The sequence below is a fragment of the Stylophora pistillata genome, chromosome 4 (assembly GCF_964205215.1).
Source record: "Stylophora pistillata chromosome 4, jaStyPist1.2, whole genome shotgun sequence".
Classification (NCBI taxonomy): domain Eukaryota; kingdom Metazoa; phylum Cnidaria; class Anthozoa; order Scleractinia; family Pocilloporidae; genus Stylophora; species Stylophora pistillata.
The window spans coordinates 2,772,373-2,791,444 of NC_142522.1; the positions used below are offsets into that span (position 1 = coordinate 2,772,373).

The 19,072-nt window shown below is 39.2% G+C and overlaps 4 protein-coding genes across 5 annotated transcripts in view; 1 reads left to right on the forward strand and 3 right to left on the reverse strand.

Annotated features, from left to right (window-relative positions):
- Positions 1-84: 84 nt before the first annotated feature.
- Positions 85-1,623, reverse strand: LOC148732036 (uncharacterized). The gene has a single exon (XM_088755910.1). It carries the CDS (start codon positions 1,239-1,241, stop codon positions 273-275), a length of 969 nt encoding a protein of 322 aa, XP_088612036.1. The 5' UTR covers positions 1,242-1,623; the 3' UTR covers positions 85-272.
- Positions 1,624-2,255: 632 nt separating this feature from the next.
- LOC111321720 (small ribosomal subunit protein eS17) lies at positions 2,256-6,494 on the reverse strand. Of its 2 annotated transcripts, XM_022924683.2 has the most exons (5): positions 6,420-6,494; positions 5,467-5,618; positions 4,195-4,300; positions 3,750-3,815; positions 2,256-2,394 (listed from the first exon to the last, which is right to left on the reverse strand). In XM_022924683.2, exons 1-5 carry the CDS (start codon positions 6,420-6,422, stop codon positions 2,299-2,301), a joined length of 423 nt encoding a protein of 140 aa, XP_022780418.1. In that variant the 5' UTR covers positions 6,423-6,494; the 3' UTR covers positions 2,256-2,298. The 2 variants fall into 2 exon arrangements, with proteins under 2 accessions (XP_022780418.1, XP_088612037.1); XM_088755911.1 differs by lacking the exon at positions 6,420-6,494.
- A 689-nt stretch (positions 6,495-7,183) lies between these two features.
- Positions 7,184-14,631, reverse strand: LOC111321743 (DDB1- and CUL4-associated factor 12). The gene is made up of 8 exons (XM_022924709.2): positions 13,768-14,631; positions 12,780-12,986; positions 11,423-11,480; positions 10,899-11,074; positions 9,295-9,357; positions 8,977-9,136; positions 8,585-8,730; positions 7,184-8,070 (listed from the first exon to the last, which is right to left on the reverse strand). The coding sequence occupies exons 1-8, from the start codon at positions 13,963-13,965 to the stop codon at positions 7,909-7,911; spliced, it is 1,170 nt and encodes a 389-aa protein (XP_022780444.2). The 5' UTR covers positions 13,966-14,631; the 3' UTR covers positions 7,184-7,908.
- A 992-nt stretch (positions 14,632-15,623) lies between these two features.
- Positions 15,624-19,072, forward strand: part of LOC111321680 (fibrillin-1) — a 38,451-nt gene continuing 35,002 nt past the window's right edge. Inside the window, exons 1-4 of the mRNA XM_022924631.2 lie at positions 15,624-15,769; positions 16,275-16,357; positions 17,681-17,785; positions 18,217-18,312. Of these exons, the coding sequence (XP_022780366.2) occupies positions 15,624-15,769; positions 16,275-16,357; positions 17,681-17,785; positions 18,217-18,312 (430 nt within the window). The remainder of the gene's footprint in view (positions 15,770-16,274; positions 16,358-17,680; positions 17,786-18,216; positions 18,313-19,072) is intronic.

The following is a 19,072-nucleotide window of genomic DNA, read 5'->3' on the forward strand; positions in this document are numbered from 1 at the left end:
CGAGGGCGCCACTTCGACTTCACGTAACAAAATACAACATTCAGCGGAGAACTCCAAACACAAAATCAAAGGTACCAAATAAGCTGATGTCCTTCTCATTTAATTTATGCTTCTTAATTCACTTTACTTCCATTCATATATCTATACAGATGCATCTCAAAGCTTATATTACATTTTCATAGTGGTTGTTTTTCGGTTCTCCCAGTCGTCTTGCAAAAATAATATTACTAATGGCAGTTTCTTTATCAATTTCCATGTGTTTCTGATATAAATTACTTTAAAATTTTGGTATCCTCTTTTCCGTTGATTCTTGCACCGTCGTATATGGTAAAATTAATTAATTTCAAATCCATGAGGACTGGCTCTATCGGTAAGTCTCGCCAAACGTGTCTCACCTTTCTAGGATAGTGAAGTGTGTTCGTCAAAATTTCTCTGAATGGTTCTATCTCGCGCAGTTTAGCTAAGTAGGCATTTTTCCAAATAGGAGTCGTAAACACCTCGCCGTTTTTGGGAGAAATTTCCCTTTTGTCCTCATGGACCCTTGCTCCGCCGCGCGCATAACGTGAACGTGAAGTCACGCGAGGACATACTTCGCCTGAGGGGGTCCTACTAAGGCTTCGAATATAACTCATTCGGCTTGAATAGCCACTGTCGTATGGGGAAGTAATCGTGCTTCGTTTCTTTGCGGAAATCGACGTTGAAATAAATTCTTCGTCCTCTGTCTCATCGAAAAGCTCTTCTTCGCTGTCATTGTCTTCGAGTTTGCGATCATGCGAGGATATCACTTGGCTAAAAGGGTCCTTAAATCTTTCAGATCTTTTCAGTTCGCTAGGGAACCTGTCACGATGTTCTTTAAATGCTTCCGTTCTTTGCACAAGCTTCCAGCATTCCTTACACAGATTGGGACCTAGTAATTCGCAAAAGTGTCGAGACGTTTCGTTTCCCTCACCCTCCCTTCGTTCACAAAGAAGTCTGGAACGCACTTCTCCACCCGCGCTCGGAACGCGTCTATAAACCTTCTTACTGCTCAACAATCCGTCACTTGGAGTGATTTTCTCTCCATGTGTGAATGTTTCGGCTCTAAAGCGTGGATGGTGAAATATCCACTCGGGATCTACGACCGGGTCCTTCAGAGTAATCTCGCGAAATTCCATACAGCCATGAGACTTCTCGGGATGGCGAACTTCTCGCATAAATTGCCGTGTTCCGTTGTGGCGAGGTCGCCTTAAAGTTACCATCATTGTGTTAACGGATCACGGATCCCCTCCGCGGCCTAAAAGACTAAACACAATGGCTTCAAATTAACTGAGCTTTGAGAGCATATTTCTAGCCTGTTTTCTCCTTTCCTTCTAAACAATCTCGCTCCACTCGAACAAATAGACAACATTGTCATGCTTGGCAACAGTCACAGCTGCCCTATTAAAACTTTAGATTCTCGCAAAACAGAAGTTTCAAATTACAGAAGAGCCGCACAAGCGGAACGCTGTTTATAATCCGTCTTGATTGACAGTCATGGGTTACGATCACAAAATTAAGTTCTTCTCGTTCAGCAACTGGTTTCGTAGACGTGGATGCTGAGGCATGCAGACATTTTTGTTTCACTAAATATTGATATTTGGTTTTCTTTTTAATGACATGGGAGAACACATTCTTCGCAAACTTTAAGATGAAGTCTTCCTACGTTCTTGAAGATAATACGACGGAAAGGATAACAGGAAGTCACGTTTTAAATTGTAAACGCTTTAATAAGTCCCTGAGAGACGACCGGTTCTTATGGTTTAAAGATACGATACATCATAAAATCCATGAGGAAGTGAAAGATCAGGCTGTAAAACAAGCTAATATTTCTTCCAGATACCATAATTGAAAATGAAGATTTAAGTGCCCACAATTTTCAAAACAAAAAATATTACTATCTTTCAAATGCCTTTCAATAAGTTTTATTTATGGCACACAGCCTGTATTTTTATGCTGGGGTTCAAGATTGAAGGAAACTCTCAAATTCTAAAAGCAGGATAAACAAGATATGGGAAAAAGTATAATGCTTGGAAGATCTTATCAAATAACAAACCCAGTTAGTTTGTAAGGTTGACAGGAGAAAAGCAGGGCATTACAGTGAAAAAGACTCCAGTGTCCATCAATGGAGAGAAAACCATGGTCGTTCTCACCAGGGGAGGGGAAAGGGAGATCAAGGGTTGATGGCTCAAGTTACTAGGGATGACCAAGATATTCATAACACATCAACAGAAGCTTGCTATTTGTACATGTTTATTATTTTTCTGCGCAAAATTTGGCCCATTAGGATCTCATGCCACCACTGCCTCCACCAGGACGGAAACTCTGTGTAGCATTGATTGGCTGAGTGACTTGAAGATTAGAAATGTTGCCAAAGTCCTATAATGAAAAAGTGCATCTTCTATTATATTGGAAATTATTATTACCCACACTGAATGCAAAACTAGTGATTCCTGAATTGCACCTGGAGAAATGAGTTAACCAAGCTCAATCAAACACTACTATGAATTATGAAATAGAAGTGTTTCAGAAACATAACAAATAAAATAACGTGATTTGAGTAAAATCTAATCCTAAACTTTACACTTCAAAGAATGAACGATAATTTACAGTAATTCTCTAAAAGGGTGAACACCCAATCACACATACAGGAAATAACGGCAAACAATTGCAAGCTAGGGAACTGTTCAGTATTGTTTGGATACAACAACAGTGGAGAGAATTGGCTTTCTTATTGAAGCTTGGCGAGTTAGGTGAAGAATAGAAATGCCAGAGCTTGTTACTGGCTTTATCCTAAGGGAATTCTTTTACAGTAGGATGGTTAACGTGCACCTAAACCCAAAAATTTCTTTTCGCTTAACGAAATAAGCTTATTTTTTGGAGTATTTCTGTGCAAAAATTTTTTAATTTGGTTAAATCTTAAATTTTCTGTGCCTAGTCAAAATACGGAAAATCGGCCGCCATCTTGCCCCACGACCGAGTTTAAAGAGGAATGGCTCTAGCGGATAATGTGACGTCAAATCGAGAACACGAAAGTCTGCTTTTCACACATTTTCACTTGTTTGGGAAGGTTGTGGTCGATATTGTCCGAAATATGCCGACCAGGTGTGTTGTATGAGGAATGTATGAAGCGTGATACCCTCTTGCAAATTTCGCACGTTGCTACATCCTCCTACAACACACTTAGTCGGCATATTTTCGGACAAAATCGACTACAACCTTCCCAAACAAGCGAAAATGTGTGAAATGCAGACTTTCGTGTTCTCGATTTGACGTCACATTACCTGCTAGAGCCATTCCTCTTTAAACTCGGCCGTGGGGCAAGATGGCAGCCGATTTTCTGTATTTTGACTGGGCACAGACAATTGAAGATTTGAGCAAATAAAAAAATGTTTGCACAGAAATACTCCAAAAAATACGCTTATTTCGTTAAGCGAAAAAAAATTTTTGGGTCTAGGTGCACTTTAATAAAACAACAACAACAAAAAAATTAATTTGTGCCAGAGAACATAAACTGTATTACTATCATATCACTTTGAAGGGCACTGAGGAAATAAGAACACAAGACAAAAGACAACAGGACAGTCTGAACAATCCTGTGGATGTGCCAATGGGCTTAACTACATTTTTGCACGCCAAAATCTCCATTTTAGCCATCAAAATGCACCACAATGCTCAACAAAGTGATAATAATAGAAGTGTTTGAGCATTTGTTGTGTTGATGTTGCACTTACCAATACTTTCAACATTTCTTTGGTATCTGGGTCAACTTCAATGATATCTTGCTCAATAGCAGACACCTAACACAGGTGAAAAACCAATGAGTAAGACTTAAGATTCATTACAAACAGTACCACAAAACAAACATGTCTAGCAAAAATTGGCTCACCCTGTAAAGAAAGGAACCCAGCCCAGAAAGCATATACCCCTCTTTTATCAATCAAATATAATGCAAGTTAGCATACACGTTCTGTTGAAACGAGACTAAATTCCTTTCACACATGCAAACACATACAGAGAGAGAGAGAGAGAGAGAGAGAGAGAGAGAACAACATTTGGATGTTGTCCTCAATTTGTGCTGAGAAAAATGTCCATTCTAGAACTCTACTAGCTAAATTTTCTCATAAGTATACCTTATCATTAGCTACATGAAGACTGTTAGTTTAAAATTTCTCTCACCTCAGGAACATAATTGTCCCTTCGTTCACGTTCTTCCTCTTGCAGTTTGATAGAAATACCACGAACAGGGCCCTTCTGAATACGCTTCATGAGATGGGTGACAAATCTGTCCCAAAACAAACAGAAGAGTCACAAAAGGTAATGGAACAGTCACTCTTACTTCTGGTACAGTTGTAAAAGAGATAGTTCATTACAATTTTAAAAAAGCAGATAATCTACATCAAAATCAATGTTATGAAAGGTAAAATCAAATTTAATAATTCCAATAAACATGAGGACCCCTACAAGAAAATTTCTTTGACAAATCATATTATGCATATCCAAATAATTTTCTACCAGAAAATGGCAGCGAAAAACAAACCAAAATACAGTGCTCAAAACTTCAGAATTAAAGTAATCACATGGCACAATTGAATAAAACAAGAACTCTTAAGTTCAGAGCAAAATCATAATTGTGTCTACATCACTGTCAGTCAATAAAGTAGCAGACACAACAAAGCCTAAACAAGAAAAAAAGAGGCAATCATCTACAAGAAATTAACTTTTTTTCAAGGAGCAAATTGGCTCCTAAATTTTCCAAAGTGGTTGCCAAGGCCAAAAAGTTAGGAGCCATTTATTTTTTTCAAAGCCTGTGACAATTCTAAAACCTCGTCCTCAGTCATGGTTGTACATGCAGTCAGTATTTAAAATAAATCTTCCTGATCACTGTCTATGTTGCTGCTCATTTGAAATTTAGATCACTCCATAAATAAAGCCAATTCAGAGCAAGTGGAAGATGTAGCCATGGTCAGAAAAGTATGGAATGCTGTGAGCCTGCAATACATATTGTTAGCAAAAGAGACATTTCATTTCACAATTTTTCAACGTAACATTTGGAAAATCCAAGATGGCGGATGTTGACATGTTTGTTTTGCAACATTTGTGACGATTTTGCTTAACAGGCCTCATTGTTCATACCGATTCATCTACCTTAAAGCTTTACTTTGTTGCAATATACATCAAGGTAAGATATACAAGACCCAAAGAGTGCTGGTCAGCAACTTAGCAACTAATATTTGAATCTTGGTCACCAGCATGGTAACCTTAATTGCATTGGCAACTGTATTAGGCACAATTTTGTGCCCTGACAGATATCCCAAGTAGAACTACAATTTGAGTCCTATGAAATGATGCATGTTTTCCTTGAGAGTTTTGTAACATGACAGACAGAAATGTGGAATGCATCTTGCAGAATGCTTCTTAGACTCCATACTGTAATAAACACATTCTTACCCAGCAATTTTGTTCTTAAGCTTCTTGCTTGGAATGATTGCAATGTCATCGCACACACGCTTGTTGGTGTGGAAATCAAGAGTCAGACGTGGATAATATTTTTCGATAATGACCCTTGCGGCCTTTTTCACAGTCTTGGTCCTTACTCGGCCCTGTGAGTAGGACAAAACACATTGTTAACACAAAGCTTGAATTTCACGCGGAGTGACATGGATCTATCAGGAAAAATCATTATGCTACAGCTATAAATGCAATTGTGTGCCACTGAAACTACTTTTTCTTCTCAAATAGTTATTAAAATAATTACCTGATTACATTTTATATGAACAAAAAGAACTAGTTGGATGTCGAACTACAATTTAACTTAGCTTCCATGGGATGTAATGGATAGATTTGATTTCACTACCTGCCATTTGTTTGGAGTCAATGCCCGGTTCACCAGATCGACAAAACTTCAGCAACTAGAAAATCATTCAATCCGGAACTTTCAAGATAAGCTCCGATGCTTTAAGGGAAAGTTAAGAAATCCGACAAATGCAATGCAAATACATAAAATCTGCAACCCTCTTACAAAGAGAGTGCTCTAGGATAAGGCGTACGAAAAAAATCGAATATAAAACTGACCTTGAAGAAAAAGTTTGTGATTTGACAAGATAGAGATTTCAAAAACAGTCACCCTACTCAACATAGATAATGAATTAAATTACACCAACGACACCTAAATTTGCAGTAGCATATGAAAAATGGTGTTCCTCGAATACTTGGCTCCGTGTTATCTTAGGTTTGCCAAGCGCAATACAACTTAAATCACATGCACATAGTGCCCATGGCTAAGAAAATTAACCAGGCAGAGAGAGTGATTACACATCTTTAAAATAGTTATTCACTCGAAACGATAGAGGGAAGTTCAACAACGATGACTCTGGATTGTTATCAAAAGTTCGGAAACCCACCATTTTTAATCGAGGAGAAGGAGAGAGAAAGATACAGAAATGCTTTGCGAGTTTGGCGCATTTCTAGACCGCTGACCTCACGTCCTAAATTCGCGGACTCTGTTTAATTTTAGTCGAATTCTAGGGGCGCTTTTCATTTGACCAAATTTTTCGAGATTTCTGGTCTGAAATCGAATGGAACGGGAAAAGTTCCGGGATAAGTTTTCGAAAATTTAGGAATACGTTTTGAGTGTGCCCTCTTGGATACGGTCGGACGCGTTCCATTCGGCCAGCGAACATACCCGACATTTTGAACCCGTGATTTCTGTTGAATGGAAAGCGCCCTAGGCCAAGGTTCCACCGAAAACACAAAGAAATTGTGAATATTTTCGTCTTTTTTTAGTATCTACTCGACGAGATAACTTACAAGTTTGCCTCAAAAGGAAAACACCAAAAGGTAAGTGTATCTTGTCAAGGGCCTATTTGTACAACTAGAAAATTAATCCAGATCAACAAGGTCTACAACGTTTGTTCAAACACATGCATCCTTTTAATCGGATCCTGAGTCATTTTTGAAACATCTTGATGAAGACGCGCATTACAAAGAAGTAAAAACGAACTCGGTCTGCTAAGTCCAGTGATCGTGATATCAAACTTTCACATTTGCCCTTTGCTTCTCGGCCAATTATACATTTTGCAGACAATATCTCGGCTGCAGACATTATCTGCTCATATACCAGCCGCCCGAAGGGGTTTATTTACTGAATATCAAGACAACGACGAGCGAAAATATCCCACCATTTATTCCAACATTTATACACTCACATGATAGCATCGTATCACGAAATTTAGCTCACATACTTTTAGCATCTTTCTCTTGTAAATGACCTTTATTTCCAAGTGATTCATATAGCTGCAGTCTTTTTTTTTTTTTCATACATTTATTCAAAAAGTTCGATAATACCACACATTCATACAATTATCAATCACCCTCGCGCATTCTGCAATCAGGACCAATCACAGAGAAAAAAAGTAAAGAATACAATACAGTCTAGGTTCGCGTTCAACACTCTATTTGTGAAACCTGCGGAATTGATTCTCGCCTCCATATATACACCTTAGTTTTGTTGATTTTAACGCGGGGAATTTCGGATACACGATTCTTTTGAGGAAGAATTATCAATACTGTGCACTTAATCTTCTTCCTGATAATTTTCCTCATTTGTAAATTACTATTTACTTTTAAAGTTCAAGGAACTAAAGGAGTCTAGTCAAGGTTGACATGTTTTAGCCGACAGTCCTTTCCAATCATTGCAAACTCGAGGTTTCATATAGCATTTCAGTCTCCAAGTACCACCACATTGTTTGTTAGCTCAGGTCACTGTGGAGACAGAGGTTCGTTGTCCTTGACGTTTCCGAGTGTTCATACACAATTTATGAAGGTAAGAGGCAACATTACCCCATTGACAAGGCAAGAAAACAATCACTCGGTGAAATTTCATTCCCAGTGTTACTCCCAAAGAGCTGCGTAGTTACCATAATAGACCAGAGAGAGTGGCCCTCCGGCCGCGAATAGCTTCGTACCTGTTGGATCGTAACAGTGCGTGTAGATGGCGTTGCTCCGACAGACAAGTGCATGTTCCAACACATAATCATCCTGAAACTCTTCCCGCTAAGAACCGAAAAATAAAACAAAATTAGGTATGAGGAATATCCACGCTTCCAGTCGACTTACGACACTTTGGCCCTATTTCGGACACTCTCGTTGGATTTTTGCACTCTTCCGCTCGATTGCAGACACTTCAGTCAGATTCTGCACACATATAAGAACGTTTCCGTTCAGACGCTTCCTGCCGATTTCGGATACTTCCATCAAATTAAGGAAGATCCCGTGTTATTTACAGCACACGTTAGCCTAATATTGGACGGTCCGGTCCGGTCCGGTCCGGTCCGATCTCAAACGCTTCAATCGGATTTCGAACAGTTTTAACCCGTTTCTGATGTTTTTGCCGGACCCAGCCAGTCAACTTAGACTCACAACCTGTCTGTTCGTTTTCCTACCTCTACCAACCTGAGTGCGTTTGTTTTTCTGTGTCTGTGCTCAGCCTAAGACGGTTTGCTATAAATTTAAGCCTCTTTTAACTTTAAGCAGGCAACAGTCAGAACAATCTCAACTCATTTCTTACCAGCCAGCCTTTTCCTGATCTAAAACAGATCATTGTGCTCTCTGTGTTTCTTAGGAATTTAGAAGCTCTCATATCGAAGAAAAATAGAGACCCACATCCGGTACCAACAGTCAGCAATAGATCTCGGAAACTCAATGAACGCACACCTACAAAAGAAAGTCGTGTCTTATCAAAAATTTGAAACGACCAAAGTATTTTTTATCAATCTCACCGTGTTTGGACAAGGTAAACAACAAAAGTACAGCGCAGTCAAAAGCAAGCCAAAGCAGCAATATTATTTAATTCCAGTGCTTCGAGACTCAATCACCTTGACTAAGCAGCCTGCAAAATACGCAGGTTTTCAGCGTCCCTATCTAACTCAAATTTCCTTTCCCACCCCTCCGCCGGCTCACCCGCTCCTGGGTCACGTGACCCTATGTATCCTACAGCAGTGCCACACCTTGGATCATAAAAGGAAACATGTGACTGTGAACCAACTGCAAATAAATTGTTGTCTTTCTCCAGTGCAAGACATACTGTTTCCATAGGATACTTCAGGGAGAAAGTACTTCTCTAAAAAATAAGAGAGGATATCTTAAGTTATTGCATGGAAAATACCTGCTCAGACAAAGGTAAAAGAAAAATGAGCTCTAAGAACTCTGATGGAGAACGTCACTCTAAAAGACTGTAATCATATGAAATGAATTGGTGCTATTACAAAAAGAACCTACCACTTGACAGTTTTTCATGTCCCAGAGATGTACATAGCCACGCGAAGATAATGAAATAAGAGTCTAAATAAATAAAACAAATGAGTACCGGTAATTATCTATCATTGATCAATGGCAATGATTGCTTAGGATTAAAGGTTCCCAGACCACTGTCTAAGCACAATATCAGTAGCCCCAATTTTCCTCATAGGATGGGATAGTAGAAAAAACTGTTGGCCATTTATACCCCTGGTTAGAGAAGGCAAAACAGTCAAACTTGTATTTTAATACAGGTTCACTTAAAAGGGGTTACCTGGGAGGAATGGCAGGGTGACCGCTAAATACAAGTTGACCACTTAAGACAGGTTGACTAACAAATGACTTGCGTGATCTGTGTGTATAATCATGAATAAAGGCTGATAGTTTCGAAAGAAACTGTTTGAGGCTGCGTCGGTGGCAGTAACGAAATAATTTGGATATATCAACAAAGTTGAAATGGTAAATTGGCCTCCGTAATGATTACAAAAGCTGACGTTTCGAGCGTTAGCCCTTCGTCGGAGCGAATAGAGGAATTGTGGGTTGTGTGTGCTTTTAAAGGCAGAAAATGGAGCTACGTTATTGGTGGGAGCATGGCAACGAGAAAAACATGAATAAATTAGTGGAATGAAAAGCGTTCGTTGATCCCTGTGGGATTTAGACTGCCGGTTTGAAAGATGAGCTTTTGTTCAAGATTTTTACGGCTTTCCGTGCCACCTAAGTGCAAGGAAAGACCTTGTGTATAATAGTTGTCCTAACAGTCCAAAGATGGAAGACAGTCTGCAATGCCGCGGCATTGAGGACATGATTTGAACACAAAGTACAAACATCGTTTCTGGGAGATTAACACAGAATAAACTATACTTGAGAGTTTAATCTTAATAGTACTTGAGTGGTTCTGGCTCAAGTGACCATTCAATACAGGCGGAAGACAATACTAACAGGCTGTTGGGACTCAGTCAAGGGTGACCACAACTGCTTAATAGAGGTGACCCTTTAATAGAGATGCAAATTACAGTACTTAAGGGGGAAAATTTGGGGGACTAACCCTTCCACTCCCATAATTGACCAAGACAGATTTTCTCCTCACAATTTCAATGGAAAATCAAGCAGACAAGTGTTGAGAATCAAGAAAAATATCAGTTAGGGATTATTAGTTGATCCATACCAAATTCTCCAAACTAGTATTATAAGAATTGTACAACAGGCAGTAAGGAGAATTTCTAGAATGAGATCTTGGGAGTGAAAGGATTAACAACCAACCACTTAATACAAGGTGACCTCTTATACTGACCTGCAAAATATGGTTTCAACTGTATAAGAGATTGTGTCTTACCTGAGACATGTCATTTTGATCTAGAAAGGGTCATATGCTCCACCTTTTGAACCAAAGTTCACCCTCTTAGCCATTAGGCTTAGACTCTGTAGATTGCATAGAACTCTTTGCACTTAAATTTTTCCCAAACTCAACACACATGCTGAACAGCCACTGGGGGGGAACTCCACCAAATTTTTGTCATTTTACTATCATTAAGATTTCTTGCTAAGTACTATTAGTTATTTTGCAATGCCTATCAAATCAAAATTACCTGAGAGTTTCTATCATAAACAATATCCCTAATCTTGTCTTTACCACACAAATGTGGTAAAGTGCTGTGGAGTTTGCTTGCAGGATGCTTGATACACGGTTTTAACTGATTGCTGTCTCCTGACAAGCTGGCAGGATCTTGGACACACCACAAGGCAACGCTACCATCTCGTGATCCTAAAAAAAGACAGTCCATTAATTAAATATCATAGTCCTGGAAACTCTCTTAGGCTACTCAAGTAAGAAGACAGCTCTACTCATGACTGTAAATGTTGACAACCAAAATGTAACAATGGCAGTTCAGAAAGAAACACACAGAATTACAGAAATTACTTGGACAAGGTTCATAATAAAAATATGAGTTGAGCTGAGTTTAAAATTTTTATCATCAATCATTCAAATTTAAAAAACATCTTTTCTGTCACACAATACATCACAATTATATTCTGGGAAATGTGGCCATCTAATTACAACCAATATTTGTCCTACAGTACTTTCCTTGTGCCAAATTTATTGAAAATTTACCTGTTGCTAAATGAAAATCGTCAATCCATTCCACAGAAAACACCCAGTCAGTGTGTCCCTTGGAGATAAATAAAATGAACAAATTATTTGAAAGGTTTTGGTTATATTTATCATGATGAAGAACAATAATATTTAACAGTATCATTGCTTGACTTGCTATGTTGTCACTCCCAATGTGGATCATGATGTTTCATTGGCTCAGTGCTAGTCTTCACCAGCAAATAAGATTGCTTGGTTACGTGTCAACCTACAAAAGATGTTCTGCTGTATTTGGTTGGTTTTCAAAAGCTATAACTGGCACATTTTGGCCCAATCACCATTCAAAGCTGTTAATAGGTAATGTTGGTATTATCTATTAACAGCTTTGAATGGTAATGTTGGTATTGCAGAAATTAATGCTTAATTGCGAGTTGTAAAGGATGAGATCAGATGTCTGCATTTTAGGCGCCACCACACAGTAATCTCATGCATGGGAAATTAACGTCTCCTACCCCTAACCCTGCAGGAGACAGGGCCTACGGTTTATTCGTCCTTATCCAAGAAGACTAGAATATCTATCCATTTCTTGATAATATAGAAAGGTAGCAAATTCTCCTCAGTTATTTTAAAACCATGAGTATTGGTCCAGCTGGGGCTCGAACCCTCGACTTCCTGCACAACACAATCCAGCGCTCTAACCAATTAAGCTAACCGGGAGGCGGTTAATAGTCAGCCAATTACAATAGAACATCATAACTACAGGTGAAGCATAACCAGAAAACTTATCACCTGATGAAGACTAGAAATGGGTAATTGAAACACTGCAATTGGCTTTAGAAGTGACCTCATTGCAAAAAAAAGATGATATGACTTAATTGCAATCATCTTTAGTAGTAGACACCACATAGGTGCAGGCACTTTTTGTGTAAGCTGATTGGCTACTTTACTCATAGTGCTATTCACCCTCATGCAGCCAAAGGGGCAAATTTGCGTGTCAACAATAAATTTCTGGACATCTTTTAGGTATAATGAGAGAAATGAAATATTTCTTTTTTGGTTTCTGTGTGGCATATCTAACAACTATTCACCAAAGCAGAGGTGGCTGGTAGAGGATATTTAGCAACCTGCATTACCAAACATGTTTACCAAGTCTCATAATTTGCCTCACTGCTTCACAGCTCAGTTAATATCCACCATTATTCACTTCCACTTCCATGAATAACTGGTACTTGTTATCATCATTATCATTGCCATTAACCGTCTGGCTGGCCTTGTAGGCAGACACAACAATGCAAAATCTATGATCTGGCTCATTTTTCATGCCCAGAATTGTCTGTTTTAATCCCACAAAATGAAAAAAGATAGTCAGAATACATACCTCTCCAACACAGACTGGATCAAATGTTGGCAGTCTGTAAACTGCTAAATGATTTGGATTTTGACCACTTGTGGCTAATAATGTTTTTGAAGGACTTATTTCAATGCTATGTATCCCACAGTTGAATTCAGGAACCTCACTGCCAGGACTACCCTCTAAAACTGGTATGGAGAGAATCCAATCCGAAAACATGTCCAACACAAGAAGCTAAAACCGAGAAATGAGCCTTAATAACAATGACTGACAAGACTGTGACAACCATAATAATTGCAAAAACAAAACCCCAAAAGGAGTCAGGCTTGAAAAGGTTCCAAACCCACAATGCTCCCAAGAAACTCATGCAGCACTCCAATTGAGCTTCACACATCAAGCTACATGGGAGCCAGACCTAACATAAGCAATATTGACTATGCTTCAAAAGAAGAATATTGTTTGAGTTTTAATTATGATATAGTCATAAGAGCAACCGTAGTTTGTTTCTTTTCATTCGCTCCCATCACCAACTATGTTTTACGTGACAGGCTGAATAGTACATGTATTTTGATTGGTTTCATCTATGATCTACTGGAGGATAGTCACATACTGATGTCACCATTAACAACATGCATTTTGCTTGTTTTATTATCTAAAACAAATAATAGATTCAATGTTGGCCTGGGTTTGTAAAGTAAAAGATCACAGAACATGCCAAAATGTGGTAAGAAAATCAGTGACACCTTTGGCTGCGCCATGTGTGCCACTGTTACGTTCTCAACATATTTTAATGAAATCCATTTCTGAACAGACACTCAGAAAGAAGGAATCTGGCAGCCTTTTATCAGAACTGATGTCTCAAGATAGTAACCAAAAGGAAATAGGGCACTAACAATAAAACATTGTGAGAGCTTATATTGATCAGAAAGAGTGCATCTTAAAATCCCCTGAATAATAATTCTTAAGGTGTAATAAGATTATTATTGAGAAAATTATCATCAGTTGGTTGTCTCACCTCATTTGATTTTGTGCCACAGACCACTTTCTTATAGTCCAACCATCGTGATGCAAATACTTTATCTGTTCTCCCTAATGAAATTTCCCTTTGTTTTAACAAGTTCGGGAACTGTCTTGTTTTAAGCTCAGTCACAAGCGACTCTTTTAGAGACTTAGGAGTGATTTGACGCGTCCTAACATGGTTGAATAGAGACATCTTACGACTAATAGATGGTTACCATAACAAATACATCGCCAAGTATCCAAAATGACGACTAACGACACACATTATGAACTTCTTTGTACGGTCTCTACAGATTCTGCAAAAAATATATTCTGATCCTTGTGGATACTGACGAAAATCTAGGCCTTAGGACTAACTCGTCAGCTCACCCAACCACGCCAATCTGACAATGATCAATTGGTGATCGAAGAAAAACAACAAAACTCACAACCTTGAAACGCTTCGCGAGAAAAAAACAGTCTACCGGTAAGGATAAATCCTTACTTCGAAAACTCTACAAGGGTACAGATCTGCGTCAAGCAGAAGTTCTTTCCACACTGTTTCTACTGATTCGCAAAAGATGAGTCGTAGAGCTCGTCAAAAACGGTTAGTGATTCAACCTGTACACAAACGAATATTTGAAGGTAATCAGGGAGAAGAACGCGTCAAACTGTCGACGCCAGCCTAATGAGACGTTAATAACACAGCATCAAGAATAAAAAAGGATTCAACGCCGGTGTATCTCAAACCCCATGACAGACTCAAAGGAAATCGCGAAATGTTTTTGCAAAACAATCAATATACGCCCTCGCACATTTAGCAGCCTCCGTTTTACAACCATGCGCAAATTGCTGTCTGTTTACTCTTCCCATTCTTTTGGAGGAAGACTGGGTACCTCTCTTCTCCTCTTCCTCCTCCCCCATAGCCCGAATTTCATTGTTGACCAAATGCAATCCAAATGTCTTGGTGATTAACTGAAAAAGAGCGTGAGAGTCAACAAGACACAGGAGTGAATGAAATAATCGCCAACAAACAATGAAAACTTTGAATTGCCTAAATGTACCTCCAATTTTGCGGTTTTGTAATGTCTAGAGACCGGGGAGAAAGGGGGGGGAGGTACTTTCCACAATGTTCGCGGCAGGCTTTTTGCGCAAAGGCGATTCATCTCTGACTTGAAGTAAATCATCAACTTCTGCGCGATGAATAAAGCTACGATGTGTCACAGACAGCTTGCAAGCGTGACGTTTAAGTCAATGTATTTCTGTTACCTTCTCCGTTTACCAAGCTCTAGGCACAGTTTGTAAAGTCTTCTGACGGCATGGAAAACAGATGTTGGAAGGGTCGATGATTTTTTTCGCTATTCGCAACTCGCAAGAAATGAGGATATTATTTCTCGCATTAATATGTCACCTTAAGAATTATTAGCATGACAAAAATTGAAGCTTTTCATTTACTTGAAGCAAGTTTGAATCCTCGGTGTAAAAGCAAAAAAAGAGCTAAGCCAGATTAACGACAGTGGATACTCTTTCAATACAATAACTAATACGCTACTGCTTTGAGAGCTGTTGGTATCAAATTTGACCACAAAGTCTCTTCGGCTTGCCGAGTGACATAAAGGTCACGTATCTGATTTCCTGTCAGGCGTTTGGGTTTCCTGACCTTCAGTGAAGCTATGCACAAATCAACATAGCTTAGAGCGTTTTGAGTCCACACCTTGGGAGTATTGGAGTGAGAAGAATCACTACAGTCTCTCAGAAAAAGATCTTTCTCTTGGGGGTCTTAAAAAACTTGCCTTGGAAGACAGACGCCTTTTGTAGCGGGTTATATACGCTACACGCAAAGTACAACTTACTATTGTTTGAAACCACAGAATGGCAACGGCTTGCCTAGTAGTTCTTCTCTCTGCGTTATCATTGCCGAGCAATTCTTTAACTCTTGCTCAGCAGCTCAATGCCACTGAGGGCCAAGGCCAAATTGCGGAAGGTATCCCTACAAGACGACAACAAATACTTACTGGGTAAGTCGAGTACTCTAACACATGCCTAACAAAACAATCCTTTCCCTAATTGATATTATTTAGATATAGAAATATTTTTTCACGTTCGTATCCCTGGAACTGCGTTTTGTCTGAACACTATGATGGATAAATATGCTCAACAGAAATCGAAGCTGGCCGGCGCGCATTCGTTGAGTAGTGTTCAAAGTTCTTTACGCGCTCTTGTAACATACTTTCAGTGCTCGCATCGCCAAACTCATAGCATGTGCTTATACTTTCGTTTGGGGTGCTACATCTAAACCATAAGCGAACGCTAGTGGTATATTTGTTATTAACCTAGAAACTTGCGCGGGGATTTCTAGTTATCAAGGCTCGATTTATAGAAGTTTTATAATAGATGATAGATTTTGCTAGGATGTGAAATCATGTTAATTGATCGTGAGTTCATCAAATGTCGATTGGTTTCATCCCTGATGGCTTCATTTAATAACAATGAAATCCAATGATACGTTGACGATTCTTTTAGGCCAAATGTGTGCGGCGGTCGAATCAATCCTCAGTGCTGTCCCGGATGGCAACAAAGGGCTTCCGTTGGGCTTTGCATAGTGCGTAAGTATCCAACCTCTTTGTTGGTGAGAAAAATATTCTTCCACTTAAAAACTCTGACTGAGATAAGTTTGGTAACGTAAACAAAATTTTTTCAGGTTTTTTTCATCCTTTTCCTGGTATAATCTTGTCAGTTATGTGCGTGATATGTTAAGTTGCGTTATAAAATCAAGTCTTTATATCGTGCTTATGAATTCCTGATAACCGCGGTGAAAATTGCGTCCCTTCTTCACTCTAGTTTACTATGTGAAGTATTTTTTTAAAGGTCTAATTTATGATTAAGCTATCCAAGGCTTGTGAGGGAGTGTTAACGAACATATAACTAATTTTCTAGAAAAGTGTAAAGATGGTCTAGAATGTAATCAAAGAACATTTTGTATATCGTCAGAAATTCATATTTTTGCTCATGAGTTAAGGTCAAGGTCTTTCTGGCTTTGTATTTTTATGACGCACATGGAGAGAGAGGGGAGAGGTAGGCAGTCATCCCAGTTTTAACCCGTTCCTATCCTTTAAGACCGACATTTTGAAATAAAATCTGCGCGCCTCGCACGTTTTCAAATTTGGCGAAAAAATTATAGGGAACACAATGAGAACACTTTTAGCTTCCTTTTCCCCTACCCATCACGCTTCGCGTTCCTATACTGCCCTCGTCGGTTGTCTGCGTCCAGAAAGCGACAAACCATGAAGATAATCGAATCAAAGCCTGTCTAAATTTTGTCATAATTCTAATATCTTGGAGGATCCCCATCGTTATGGCCAGAGAAACGATTGGATCACATACGAGCAGATTGAGTTCTTCCGCCCGTCTGAAATATTGTCAAAATAGCATCAGGAAATATTCTTCAGAGTTGAATCAATTCAGCAAAAGCTGTGGGGAAAATCGGCCGCATTGAAAACCTATGGGAGTTATTTTATGGCACGGCATTCGCAGACTTAAATTTAGAAATAGTTAACTGTTTTTGTTTTACCCATATTTTATAATTTCCCTCTTGATAAGGCATCCTGTGAACGGAAGTATTTTGACCGTCAAGTTGCCACCTCATCCGTTTAATGTTTCAAACTAAGTCACAGATGGTGTAGCGTCATGCATCCTCGATTGATTTTAAGCTTAATCGATTTTCTCCTCGGTCATGTTTAGTTAACCGAATTGGTAAACGCTCATCGTGCCTCCCAAGTAACGAAGAACCCCCGGTTCCAACTTCCTCCTCCTAACTATTTTAAACTGTAATTATAGTTAAAAATACAAAAAAGGTAAAAGGAGAAAGAAAACCAATACGTAAGTAAAAGAAACATACATGTGACAGTATCTTGGTGTCCGTGTTTCAGCGATGTGCAGGTATGGCTGCGGGACAGGTGTGTGTTTTAGACCTGGCGTCTGCCGTTGTCCTAACGGTGCATATAGTCCATCATGCAGTGGGGTCCAGGTACAAGGTAAGTTAATCAGCTTACTCGCGGCAGCTGTCATTAAGATTGAAGCCGAGAAACTGTCTTCTCCGCATCAACCTTTTTACCTTCTAGTTATTCTTTCTCAGCTAGTGGCCGTTTCTCAAATGTCCAGCTAACGGAGCCGAAGCCATTGTTAGAGATCTCAGCGTAAGAAATATTTGTGTGAGGGTCAGTGATTAAACCAGCGCAGGCTATTTCGTTCCCTAAAAATGATTGATCTGTTGTTTGAATTTCAAAACCATCCACATTTCGATCTCGAATGTAAACAAAGAAGAGGCCCCTGTTACTTTTTATAAAGCATTTCTCAGAAATGTGCTCAACCTTAAAAATGATAGATTCGTGTCTAGGTACTTTCAAGCAAACTTTATCACCAAATCATAGTTTGATTGTAAGTTTTTTCCTTGAAATTCATTCAGGTGGACAATGCAACGTATTGTGTTTTAATGGTGGAACTTGCAACAAAGATAACTGCACCTGTAAAAATGGATTCACTGGAAAGTTCTGTCAGTCACGTATGTAAATCCTATCTTCAGTTCTCGATTTATGTTATACTATTTGTTAGTGAGAGACAAGCTGGCCCAACCTCGTTACCATGGCCTTTTCTCTTACTTGGGGATAGGGTGGATTAAAGACCAAGGGAAATAGCCATGAGAACGAGGTTGACTTTGGCCCAAACGTTAATGCGATCGACTCCGGAGTATAAATGATGCCGGTGAAGTGTTAAGGAAGCCTGATGAAATACATATATCTAATTAGACATTTTGTTGTGTAGTAACGCTGAGTATTTTTACCTGTTGTTTGTATTTTGACTCGCCCTACGGGCTCGTCAAAATACGGCACAACTCGTAAAAATACTCAGCGATACTACATAACAAAACGTTTAATAAGATATTTATTATCCAACACGCCAAATTGCTTTTACAGTGCGGGCGAATTTTGCGGATATTTCTGGAGTACAAATATCGCGTGATATTTGTACTCGTCTAGCGCGTTATTTGTACTCTACGAAGCACATTCGGATAATAATAGGGGGTTACCTTGCGATAGACCGGCATCCTCTGGCATTGAGATTAGTAATACTACCTGCACCGTTTCGTCGCTTCACGCAATGGAAACTGGGTTTCTGGGCCGGATGGGCCTCTTGGCTCCGATAGAGAATTTTAATTTTTATATTGTGAAGGGAATTAAAACATTGTAAAGAGTAACTATTCTTTGCTCCTTTATCGTGGTTCTTTGCGGAAATGTAGTAAACCCGACTGTACGTCACGCTTG